The sequence below is a fragment of the Panulirus ornatus genome, chromosome 47 (genome assembly GCF_036320965.1).
Source record: "Panulirus ornatus isolate Po-2019 chromosome 47, ASM3632096v1, whole genome shotgun sequence".
Taxonomy (NCBI): domain Eukaryota; kingdom Metazoa; phylum Arthropoda; class Malacostraca; order Decapoda; family Palinuridae; genus Panulirus; species Panulirus ornatus.
In genome coordinates, this window is record NC_092270.1 from 6,821,033 (window position 1) to 6,833,935 (window position 12,903).

General features: G+C 36.2%; 1 protein-coding gene across 2 annotated transcripts in view; it reads left to right on the plus strand.

Moving 5' to 3' along the window:
- Window positions 1–6,979, plus strand: part of S1P (membrane-bound transcription factor site-1 protease) — a 50,132-nt gene extending 43,153 nt beyond the window's left edge. For both annotated transcript variants that reach the window (XM_071689582.1, XM_071689583.1), the window contains exon 16: window positions 177–6,979. In XM_071689582.1, the coding sequence (XP_071545683.1) occupies window positions 177–361 (185 nt within the window). In that variant the 3' untranslated portion in view covers window positions 362–6,979. The remainder of the gene's footprint in view (window positions 1–176) is intronic.
- The last annotated feature ends 5,924 nt before the right edge of the window (window positions 6,980–12,903 follow it).

Sequence of the window (12,903 nt, forward strand, 5' to 3'; positions counted from 1 at the left end):
TGGAAAGGTCTATGGGGCCTGGAATGGATAGGGTGCTGTGGATTCGGTGCATAACGCATGACAGCTAGAGACTGAGTGTGAATGTATGTGGCCTTTTTTTTGTCTGTCTTCCTGGCACTACCTTGCTGAACCAAATTCAGTCATTTATTGGTTATAAATGTTCTGTGTCCCTACAGGAGGCAGTTTGGGGTCTCTTCCTTACACCACTGAGAGGATTCCAGCATTTGCTGTTCTGTCACTGTTGATGGTCATCCTCTTGGTGTGCTACTGGTACAGATCTCGTCATCGTCCCAAGCGGCGGCGTAACAAATTACGTAAAGTGGTCATGGCTGCCATTAATGGCCATCTCCCATCAGTGTGATCTTTTCTTTCAGGATGGAGCAAGGCTTAGATCACAGTATCGTGATTTTATAAATAATTACTGTAGAAAGTGTTATTAATTTATTAGTAGCATTATTTTGATAAATACTGGTAATTTTGTATTTTTACAGCTGCCTGCCATTTCATTAATTACTTTTATTTTCATTACTCATTGTTATATTTTGTAAATTAACTTTTTATGCAGTGCTGTCAGTTTGGGGTATGAAAGATCATTAAGATAATTTTATTTCTGAATATTGATCCAACCCATCACCTGTCATCCTATCATGCACAGTAGTTCTCCAGCAACAAGTGCAACTTAATCATCGAGGCAAACGAACTCACTGTAAATAATGCCACAGTCACATTAAATGGGGAAGCATTGTAACTATAATGCATTGTGAAGGACTACATAAAAAATTCCAATAAAAAGCAATAATTAATTACCAAGCCATTATTCCTTCCTTCAAGCCAATGGCATCACACTAACCCTCATTTTAACACACTTTTACCTGCTATGGTCAGTCTTTGAATGTCACTGTTTTGGTGAGATGGCGGTTCAGGTCTCTGGATGAACTTGTTTATGAACAAGTTCACCCCGTCTGGGAACTGGTCGACTACAGAAAAGTTTGAAATGTGCATATTCATTTTTTTCTGTGATATTTTTTAACAATAGGCTCTTAATGGTTGTCAATGCAGATATTAAATAATCTTTGCCAGTGGTCTAATGTTAATAAACAGATTTGCCAAATTGTTTTTTGGAAGATTCCTTATGTGTCTTAAGTAGATGATGATGGTGACCTAGAAAGAAACACGGCTCATCAATCTTATACTATGAATATTTGACACACTAGACTGATCTTGGCTGGTGACAACAGATGAGGGTTGATGTTATATCTTTAGTGGCAAGGCAGAAATAATGGCTCAGTGATAACATAGTTTTTGAGCAGAATTTTTCTTGTAGGAGAGCTCTGATAAAATAGCAAATTCAGGCTAAATGATAAATGGTATGATAAGAATTGCAAAAGGGATAGAAAACTAATGATGGCAATATATAACCAGCCCATCTGAAACAAATCTAATACTGCTGTTAATATGGTAAATAGATGGAAATAATGAAGTTGGAAAGAACGTAGAAACATTTCATGTCCAGAACTGATGGTCTGGAGCATATGAACTACCCACAAAAGGTTGAAATTACTTGAAACTCTGCTATCTAGAAAGGACGGAGATACATGTTATATATATATACATGGTAGCAAATAGACGGCTTTATATAAAGAGTAATGTTTTAAATCTGAAGACATTACAGTAAGGAAGATACAGAATTATCAAGTCATGACTAATTCTCTGGAATACACCAAAAAATATAAAATGAAAATGAACGTGTCCTGCTGAAAAGTTGGCAAAGTTATGTAATGCAACTTGAGGAGAAGCAAGTAACATGAATGTTGTGACTACAGAAAGATGTTAAAACTAAACTCATGGTTAAAGTCAATCACTGATGAAACTCAGACAATTACTCAAGAGGAGTAATGCTTGAGAGAAACAGTAGGATCCAGCAAGCATGACATGTGGTGAGCACCTTGTGCTAGCCTACTGTTTGGCAAAATCTTGTTAGTTGTATGTAGGATACATTTTTGTTATATTTTTCCATACATCTAACATGAATGTGGCATTATCTGCTACATGTTCTTCTACCTCATCTAATAAATCAGATGGCTTGCCAGAGAACTACATGATAGTAGGGCAGACAATGGTTTTGGCTCAAAAACATGCTTTTCACAAGCTCAAAGTTGACTTTTTAACTCAAATACATACATCGACTGTCAGTTCAGTTGTGCTTTCTCTACTTTGTCTCTAATAGAAATCGTTATATTTTCATTACTGTAAGCTGAAAATATTTCAAAATAATCTATATAAATGTAAATATGATTGTGATATACAGATACGATTAAATCTATTTTAGGCAGGGAAACACGAAACAATCTGGATAAAGTTTGAAAACTACTTAGACTATAAATTTTAGCTTTTTTAAGTCTTTCAGAGTGATAGCTGTTGTGATAATGACTTGGCTAATGGCTGCTTAGAGATGTTAGAATTTTAATCTTGTTTACTGGGTAACTGGAGTTGTAGACTACACAGCTTTAAATGATGGAGTAGGGTTTCATGTGTACCATTAAAATTTTTTGTTTCCAGTTGTATAATGAAAGAAATACATGTAAATGTAAAGAATGTGTTAAACGAACCATAGTATTAAAACTCATGAATGTGGTATAATGCTGATCTCCCCAATAGGAGTTATGGAAGAAGTATTTCATTCAAGTTTTCTGTTTACACTTATGAAATGAAAGAAATACATGTAAAAGTAAAGGATACATTCCAGAGTGTTAGCTAACATCTTTGATATTACCATGTTTCAATGTTGAATGTAACACATGGATTCTCTAGGGAGCGACTATGAAATGATGATGTGTTTGCTTCAGCGTCTGACACATCGCTGATTTGCCATACAAATGTCGTGATACTGGCATACAGTTCAAACAAAGCCCTCAAAAATTAGTGCAGCTATTATAACTCCCGGTGCTTACTGGAGAGTTAACGATGTATACTTCCTGCCATTTCAGGGTTGGTTGATAACTAGACTTAAAGATCAAGTAGCTCTTGGCAGTGTAAGTGACATTTTCTGTGGGTGGTTAATCTGTCACTTGTAAGATCAAATTGTAAGTGGATGTTGACTAGCAAATCATAATAATAAAGGGTGCATGGATAATCAGTCACCTGTAAGATCAAGCATTTGCTGTTGACCAAATGGCTGTTACTAGAATCAGCTGATTTTAACCACTTATCTCTATACCAGTTTAAGTGTATGCAAAAACAATGAATGAGTAACCAATAAACTATGGTTTAACATGTGATGTTGGCCAGAAGCTGTGTAGTCATGCAACTAATGACCATTCATTTGCAAGGTAAGATGTTCAGTGCTCAGTACCAGTGATTTAAACGGTAAACATTTTATCTTGCCACATTGTTAATAGCATCCTCTTAGCATGTACCACAGCAGTCATTAACAGGTTTAGTTTGTGAATGAGGTTTGATGTTAGTAATTAGTAATCAGTTGATGCCAGGTGCTTAAGTAGAATGTCCTTATTTAATGTAGTTCTTGATTTATGACTGAAGAAGTTCAAATGTCATTAGTGCTAATGACTTGAAGTTTCAGTTTGTTATATGCAAGTTGGCCAAATTTTGTATGTATTGACTAGTGGAATGAAAAAGATATATTTAAATGACTAGAATTTGATAAGCAGATTCCCATTATTTGTATGCAATATTGAGGCCTAGTTTGAGGTTAAAATGGACAGAAATTAGCTTTTGTTGAACTGAATCTTTCAGTGGTTGTGCAAAACTTTCAAGCAAAATTAACAGTTAAATAGGCACTTCGTGGTTTTGTTAGTGTTGGTAATATGTGTGTTAGGTTTTATACTTCTTAGTATTATAGTTTTCACGTAACCAAAGAATTTAGTTTCAAAAGTGTAAAGTATGTTTCTTGAGCTGTAAATTGTCTTAGTTCTTACATGTTCTTACACAGACGTTTTGTATGAAGGAATAACATGTAGTTAGCACATAATTCTTGTATCATGTTGTTTACTTAATAGTATGAAGGTCAAAAGTTCATAAAAGAAATCTTTGAGCTTTACCTCATTATAGCTCCTTGTCTTCGGTATGTATGTTTTATGTATTTCACAAACTACTGAACATTTATCATCAGAGAGTGGGACAAAGATTGAGTATGTAATTAGTTCAGGGAAAGAAAGGGTCTAAGCTGTCTAGAAAGTGAATATACTTTCAGATTAGACCAGACTTACTTTACCATAATAGTTAAATGTTTTAAGTAGATATCAGGGTAGGCTATTCCAATTCTTTGTTATACGAGTCTTAAGTCCTATCTGGCCACAAAAATGTTAGGTTAGGGTTCAGTTTGGAATTCAGTATGGATTGTAGTTAAGGCTGTATTTACTCAGTTCATTAGCAGGTTTCATAACACAAGCCTTTAACCATTAAACTGATGAAGATTTATTAGAAATATTGTATCAAAGATACTTAGAGTATAGAAATACTGCTATCATATGACAGATGAGTTGCTGGATTATTAGAAAGGGAGTTAATAATAAAAGAACTGGAGCTTGAATGATAATTTTTATGTAATGTTTGTGATCATCAGGTGCAAAACACTAATTTACTCAGAACCAAGATTATTTATGTAACTCATATGGATAAGTTGCCATCTTTTTATGAGGCTTAGGGTCATTTTTAGTACTTTTACTGCTGATGTGGTTTGAAGTTTTAGATTAATCTTTGGATGATGTCCATGCTGTAATGCACCTTCAGCAAAACAAAACTGAAGACCTCCATTTCATGAATGTAAAAAGTGTCGTGTTCAGGATGCTAGATGAACACCTGTGTTTCAATTTCAAAATACTTGAGTGGGAGAGATTGTACATGAATAATGAAAAGGTAGTATCTGGGACACCAAAGAACAGATAGAAAGGTTGAAGAAGTGAATACATAGATAAAAAAAGTAATTTACTAACAATGAATTTCTTATATAGTAGCTAAAATATTAAAGACAATGAAAGTAGAAGTTTTAAATACATAGGAAGGTATTTGGTCATCAAGAGAATAATGTAAGCAAGCTCTTAATTTTCATTATTTTTTTGACTGCAGTGATCTCATACTGAGCAGTTGAAATTGCACTTATCATATCCAGCCTTTGGTCAGATATGCTTTTGGATTGGGGGCTTGCTTTTAGTGCAATGCATGTGGCACCTAAAGAGTGGACGTGAGCAAATGCAACCTGTCTTCATCTGTTTCTGGTGTTACCTTGCTAATATGAGAAATTATGAACGAGTATGATAGAAAGAAGATTATATATTTGTATATGGCAGCTGATACTAAACTCTGCCTGCTCAAGGTTACAGTGCGAGTAAAAACCACCGATAGCAAGTACAGAACAATCTTGTCAAAAAATATGTCACTCTAAATTGTACTGTCTGAAGTGCACAAGCTTTAAAAGGGTCCTAGGTAACAAGAGGACTCTCTGAAAGAAACGGTCCTTGGGTTATTATAAATTAATAAGAAATATATAATGGCAAATATGAATTACAGAAGGAAAACTGAAATTATTAGTTTTATGATCACCTCTTCATTTTTTCTTTTTTTTTTTATTCTAAAGCAGTGGAGTGTTAAATAAAATAGTTTCAGGTTCATGAAATTTTGTTTAAGCGGTGTTTGAGGAATATACCTTGACGTTCTGCAATGCTCTCTCTCTGTCATTTTATGGTATGCACTTGTTACGATATATTTCATCACAGTGGTTAAGATAAGAGTATGCTGTTACGTATTTCATCCATACATGTAATGGAAGCAAATTAGATATAAAATATTCAAGTATTCCCCTTTAAACTGAAAGGATCAGATGTATTCACACACATTTTATGGTAATTAATAATGAGAACAGAGGTTCCTTGTCCCAAACCTATATGCTGGAAAAAGGATGGAATACCTAGTTCCCTGGGAGCAGATCTCTGCTTAGGTTAAAAAATAACAATGATATATAGGAATTCAAATAGCAACAGACCAATGGATCCTTTTGAGGCTATTTGCCAATGTTTAAAGCAGTCTTACATTATCATTTTTGTCCGCTTCAACATCTTAACTGATCAGATTTCCATTTGCTTTTATCTAAAAGATTTTAAACTAATTTTTATTTGTTTAATTGTAAGTTCTCACTGACCTGAATCTTAAGAGTATTATCAATCAAGTTCCCTCTAATGTAGAGTTACAACTCGCACTTTGTCTTAGAGGATGAGAATTAAGAGTGAGCCCTGCATCCTCTTTTGGTACACATGCTGATTTGGCAAAGGATATACTTCTCATATGAAGAAAATAAATTATGGTGATACTATGAAGATTAATCAAAGATGAGTATACTGGGAGTTGTATCAATGAATTATTACATGGTATTTTTAAATGGCAAGTCAATGCCCTGTGAAATTTTACTATTAAGTTTTGAAATATGTGTACACTTCATGGCATTTATAATTACTGATTTTTTATGAGTACTTGATACTAAGAGTTTTAAATACTGTATCAGGGTGTTGTCTTGAAGTTGATCTTAGCAGATCATCAGTGCAGAGGAAATAATTTGAAGTTACCTGACATAGTATTTTCATCAATTTTCCTGACTGCTGGATTACAAATATGTACACATGTTCAACAAGTTTTTACAAAAAAGTGTGGTTAGCCTTTTCAGCAGTAAAGTTATATTATTATAAACCTTTGTAAAATTAATGTAAAGGTGTAATACGACTAAACCAAGTTTAAGATGGGGCACATTAATTTACTTAACCTTGAATAATTTTATGGCTCTCTTGTTCAAGTTGGATGTTGCTGTTGATTTAAATTGTTCCAGTCTCAGTTTCCCCAATTTGAGGTTTACTCATTTCTCCACTCCCATACTAGTAAGACTTCATCTCATGTAATTTAATTATCATGGGAGTTCTTGTATGCCTCTTATGTCATCATCTTTGTAAATAAATCTCCATCACAGAAACATTTATATACATTTGTATTATTTTCAAGAAACTATCTTAGTATTATTTATGGAGGAAGAATGGAAAGGAAGTTGAACACTAACCAAAAACAGTGTGGTGTTGCAGGTTGCTTTTAAATTTATCTTCTCTGTTCTAAACATTTATAATGAAAGGAAGTTTTAAGATTTGTGTGTGGTAAATTTATCTTCTCTGTTCTAAAAATTTCTAATGAAGGGAAGGTTTAAGATCTGTATATGATAAAGCTGTACTATGTGCTTACAGCCTCCATGGCGTAATGGTTAGCAGACTGACCATGAGTCTGCATGGGCCAGCCAAGAGTTAGACCTGCATGGGTTCAAACCTGGGCATGGTAGCAAGCCTACCCTCAGCCTAGGTATTCATCCTCCCTCGGGAAGGGTTTACAAAAGGGTACCTGGCTTAGGTTTGGGTGTGCATCCCTACATAGGAGGAAAGATATGATGCATAAAGAACTCTCTCCTTGGAACACAAATAGCAATAACAAGCCAATAATGTATTAAATCATATAAAGCTGTAGTTTAGATCTTAAGAAAACAAATGATTTTTCTTTTAGTGTTCATTACCACATCCAAAATGTATTCCAACATATCTATTTTAAACAGAACAATCTTGACTTCCTGCAAACACACAATTCCTTCTTCTGTCACAATCCTAATGCTAGCCCTACAAAAATAATATATTTTGCAAGAAGACCTCACTTTCTTTTGACGAGCAAACCACTACTTCCCTCATGTATCTTATTATACAGACATACCTAACTACTTCCACAGACACACGTCCTCTCCCCATTACAAATACACCCCATCTTATGAAAATGTATGCGTCCCCTGTGTACCATAAATCTTCAAACTTTGATATGCAGACTTGTCTCAACTACCACAATTCTTTTGTTTAATCTTTAATTCTCCTAACTTTACAATATTCTTTTGCTATCTAAATTTGTTCATTGATGCTTTGACATTCTCTATCTTCAAGCTATGATCCTCTTATTTTGGAATCTCGACATACACCATAATGAAAGGCTAAAATTCTTCTTAACAGGCAATAGTGAGAGAAAAACAAATCATTTTCCTTTCCTAATGACAGAGCAAATTAAAGAGTAGTTAACTCATTTTCCACTATCATGAAAACTTCCTCAATACTTTGAATTTGTCTTCTATCTCTTGTCCCTAATGCAATAACTGCGCAAATTCACCCCAATAGGTCCATCTGATCACACTCGTGTACATAACACTTAATTTTGAACTTTCTCCTGACTCTAACACTTAAGAAGTACTAACAAGACTAACATTACATTTATTCTTCATCGATATTGATTTTCTCTATAAAAATTTCTGCCTTCCCTCAGATGATGCACTCCCTCTAGGACTGTAGCTAATCTATCATTGAAATAGTTATTTCAAAGCCATTCAGGTAGGACACCTGGTTTAATGAACAAGGAAAATCTTTTGACTCTCACTCAGCTTTAATGCTTCCATAAAGCCAGTGCAAAGTAGTTAATTGTAAGGCAAAGCACTACTTCATGACAACTTATTCCCTAGGTCTGTTTTTCTGGTCATTGGCCAAGGTACCTTATGCAATTTTTGTTGATATTCCTCTGCTTTGCTTTGCTTTTCTGTACTAGCAATACTAAAGCTGTTGTATTTTGCACCAGTAGAGCCACTCTCTTGTTTCTCATATTCCTCGCAATTCCACTATTGATAATCTTACCAATCCTATGCCCTTCCCTATTATTTCTTTTCATATATTCAAAAAAGCATTTATCTCTTTGAACACATGCAAAGTGACTGGATGGCATCACTCCTTGTGCTTTGAAGGAATATGCTTCTAAACCTGTGCCAATGTTTGTCTGCCTGTTTCTCCTTTCACTTCAAAACAAGAGTACATTCATAATGCACAGGTACAGCTAATCCAGGAGAGTAGCCATTCATACCATTCATTACTTTGACTTTTACTTCCTCGAAAATCTTTCAATTTCAACCAAACTCCCATTTCCTTAAACTCTTTTTTCTCTATCTTTTCTCTGATCACCAGTATTGTTTTCACAAGAGGAGATCCGCCAACGATATCCTTTTCAAAATGTATGGTGGCTGGTCAATTTTTGTAAGTGACTACAGGGGATCCTGTGTCATGACCCTTGACATCTGGAAAGCCTCTGATAGAACCTGGCAGAGGATTCTGATCTCCAAGCTTCCCTCCCAGCATTTTTCCTCACTCTAACTTTTCATGTTTGGTTTTATCTTGTGTTGGTCTATTTCCGTGACTGTTAGAGATTAACCTCTCTTTTTCTCCTCTTAAAGAGTAGTTTTCTTGTAGGAGATTCTGACTAGTCTCCTACCTCTTCCTACTATTTACCAACTACTGTTCTTCAACAGATAACCCTATTCACTTTTGCTAAAAACTCAAGTCTGCATTTTTCATCTTTCAACTTTAGTTTTTTTATTCAATATATGGCTCATTTCACCCCAATATACTTCTCTAAACTTATATTGGGTATGGGATTTTCCCACTGGGCAGACAGTCTCCAGAACTCAATTTCTTTCAATGTCCATCATTAATGCTTGTCATAAATTTACGATCTCTACTGCCGAACTGCAAGTGGAGACATTCTGCTCCTCACGTGGAGACTGCATCCGTATGTGTATGGTGAATTCAAAGGCAAGCTGTTTAATTTTGATGAAATATCTTATGTCACTAACAACTATAATAAGAATTAGGGGGAAAAGTCTGCTGTGTTAAGTTTCCCATTCAACACCAGAGGGAGAAGGTACAGCCGTGTCTCATCAATGATAATGATTCAGTGGATGGTTAACTTGATTTTGATACTGATACGAAAATGATCTTGATGACGATATCAGGGAAAATGAATAGAAAATTCTAGAAAAAGTGATCGCATAAGATGAAACAACGTCTTGGCAGATCCATGAGCACTTGCAAGGCCTAAGACTTAAAGACTGTTTTGCAGGTCACAGGTGAAAAGGCCACTTGGCAGACCCAGACCAAAATACTACAATGTAGATCCAAGACTAAAGCACCAATTGGAAGGCCAAAAACAAAAAGACCACTTGGGAGACCCAAGACCTAAAGACCACTTGAAAGACCTATGAGGAAAAGACCACTTGGCAGAGACCTTTTAATTCCCACTTTGAAAAGTTTCGAGACAAAAAATTATATCTGCATAAGAGATGATGATGTAAGTACTTGTTACACAAATAAGATTGGTAAAATCTTAGTATACAGTTTGTTGTACAAACTGTATTGATATAAGGGTAGAACGCAAACACTTCATAGAAACAGTATGCCCCAGCAATCCGACGAAAGCTTACAGTGTTATTAATAAATACGAGCAATGCGCAATGTACCTAACCTTTCTATTTGCTGTGCCGACTCCTATACTCTTCTATGCTGTGCAATGTCAAGCCTTTATATTTACTTTGTCATATGTTAAATCTTTATATCTGCCATACGTTAAACCATTATATATACTGCACTATCTGTCAAACCATTATGTATATATATTTATTTATTTACATTTATTTTGCTTTGTCGCTGTCTCCCGCATTTGCGAGGTAGCGCAAGGAAACAGACCAAAGAAATGGCCCAACCCACCCCCATACACATGTATATACATACACGTCCACACACGCAAATATACATACCTATACATCTCAATGTACACATATATATATATACACACACAGACACATACATATATACCCATGCACACAATTCACACTGTCTGCCTTTATTCATTCCCATCGCCACCTCGCCACACATGGAATACCATCCCCCTCCCCCCTCATGTGTGCGAGGTAGCACTAGGAAAAGACAACAAAGGCCCCACTCGTTCACACTCAGTCTCTAGCTGTCATGCAATAATGCCCGAAACCACAGCTCCCTTTCCACATCCAGGCCCCACACAACTTTCCATGGTTTACCCCAGAAGCTTCACATGCCCTGATTCAATCCACACTGACAGCATGTCAACCCCGGTGTACCACATCGATCCAATTCACTCTATTCCTTGCCCGCCTTTCACCCTCCTGCATGTTCAGGCCCCGATCACACAAAATCTTTTTCACTCCATCTTTCCACCTCCAATTTGGTCTCCCACTTCTCCTCGTTCCCTCCACCTCCGACACATATATCCTCTTGGTCAATCTTTCCTCACTCATTCTCTCCATGTGCCCAAACCATTTCAAAACACCCTCTTCTGCTCTCTCAACCACGCTCTTTTTATTTCCACACATCTCTCTTACCCTTACATTACTTACTCGATCAAACCACCTCACACCACACATTGTCCTCAAACATCTCATTTCCAGCACATCCACCCTCCTGCGCACAACTCTATCCATAGCCCACGCCTCGCAACCATACAACATTGTTGGAACCACTATTCCTTCAAACATACCCATTTTTGCCTTTGCTGCCAGATCCACTCCCAGATATCTAAAACACTTTACTTCCTTCAGTTTTTCTCCATTCAAACTTACCCCCCAATTGACTTGACCCTCAACCCTACTGTACCTAATAACCTTGCTCTTATTCACATTTACTCTTAACTTTCTTCTTTCACACACTTTACCAAACTCAGTCACCAGCTTCTGTAGTTTCTCACATGAATCAGCCACCAGCGCTGTATCATCAGCGAACAACAACTGACTCACTTCCCAAGCTCTCTCATCCCCAACAGACTTCATACTTGCCCCTCTTTCCAAAACTCTAGCAGTCACCTCCCTAACAACCCCATCCATAAACAAATTAAACAACCATGGAGACATCACACACCCCTGCCACAAACCTATATTCACTGAGAACCAATCACTTTCCTCTCTTCCTACACGTACACATGCCTTACATCCTCGATAAAAAGTTTTCACTGCTTCTAACAACTTGCCTCCCACACCATATATTCTTAATACCTTCCACAGAGCATCTCTATCAACTCTATCATATGCCTTCTCCAGATCCATAAATGCTACATTCAAATCCATTAGCTTTTCTAAGTATTTCTCACATGCGTGCATAGTGCCATTGTACAAAGGCAAAGGGGATAAGAGTGAGTGCTCAAATTACAGAGGTATACGTTTGTTGAGTATTCCTGGTAAATCATATGGGAGGGTATTGATTGAGAGGGTGAAGGCATGTACAGAGCATCAGATTGGGGAAGAGCAGTGTGGTTTCAGAAGTGGTAGAGGATGTGTGGATCAGGTGTTTGCTTTGAAGAATGTATGTGAGAAATATATATATATATATATATATATATATATATATATATATATATATATATATATATATATATATATATATATAGAGAGAGAGAGAGAGAGAGAGAGAGAGAGAGAGAAAAAAAAAAATTGGTTCATCCTTTCAGACCGCTTTTCGTATGTGGAGCGTCACATCACAATTACAGTATGTTCGCTGACAAAATAACCTCATGCGGCAGGAGATAAATACGATAACACAATCAGGTTTTAATGAATTATCAACTGACCTATTTCTCTTGTGTCTCCCCTGATGATGTGACTAGTACACGAAAGTGCACTTGGGAACTTATCGTGTTTCATTTCCCCCGTGGACAGCGACAAAGTATAAAAAAAAAAAAAAAAAATATATATATATATATATATATATATATATATATATATATATATATATATATATATATATATATATATTATCCCTGGGGATAGGGGAGAAAGAATACTTTCCACGTATTCCCTGCGTGTCGTAGAAGGCGACTAAAAGGGGAGGGAGCGGGGGGCTGGAAATCCTCCCCTCTCACTTTTTTTTTTAATTTTCCAAAAGAGGGAACAGAGAAGGGGCCCAGGTGAGGATATTCCCTCAAGGGCCCAGTCCTCTGTTCTCAACGCTACCTCGCTAATGCGGGAAATGGCGAATAGTATGA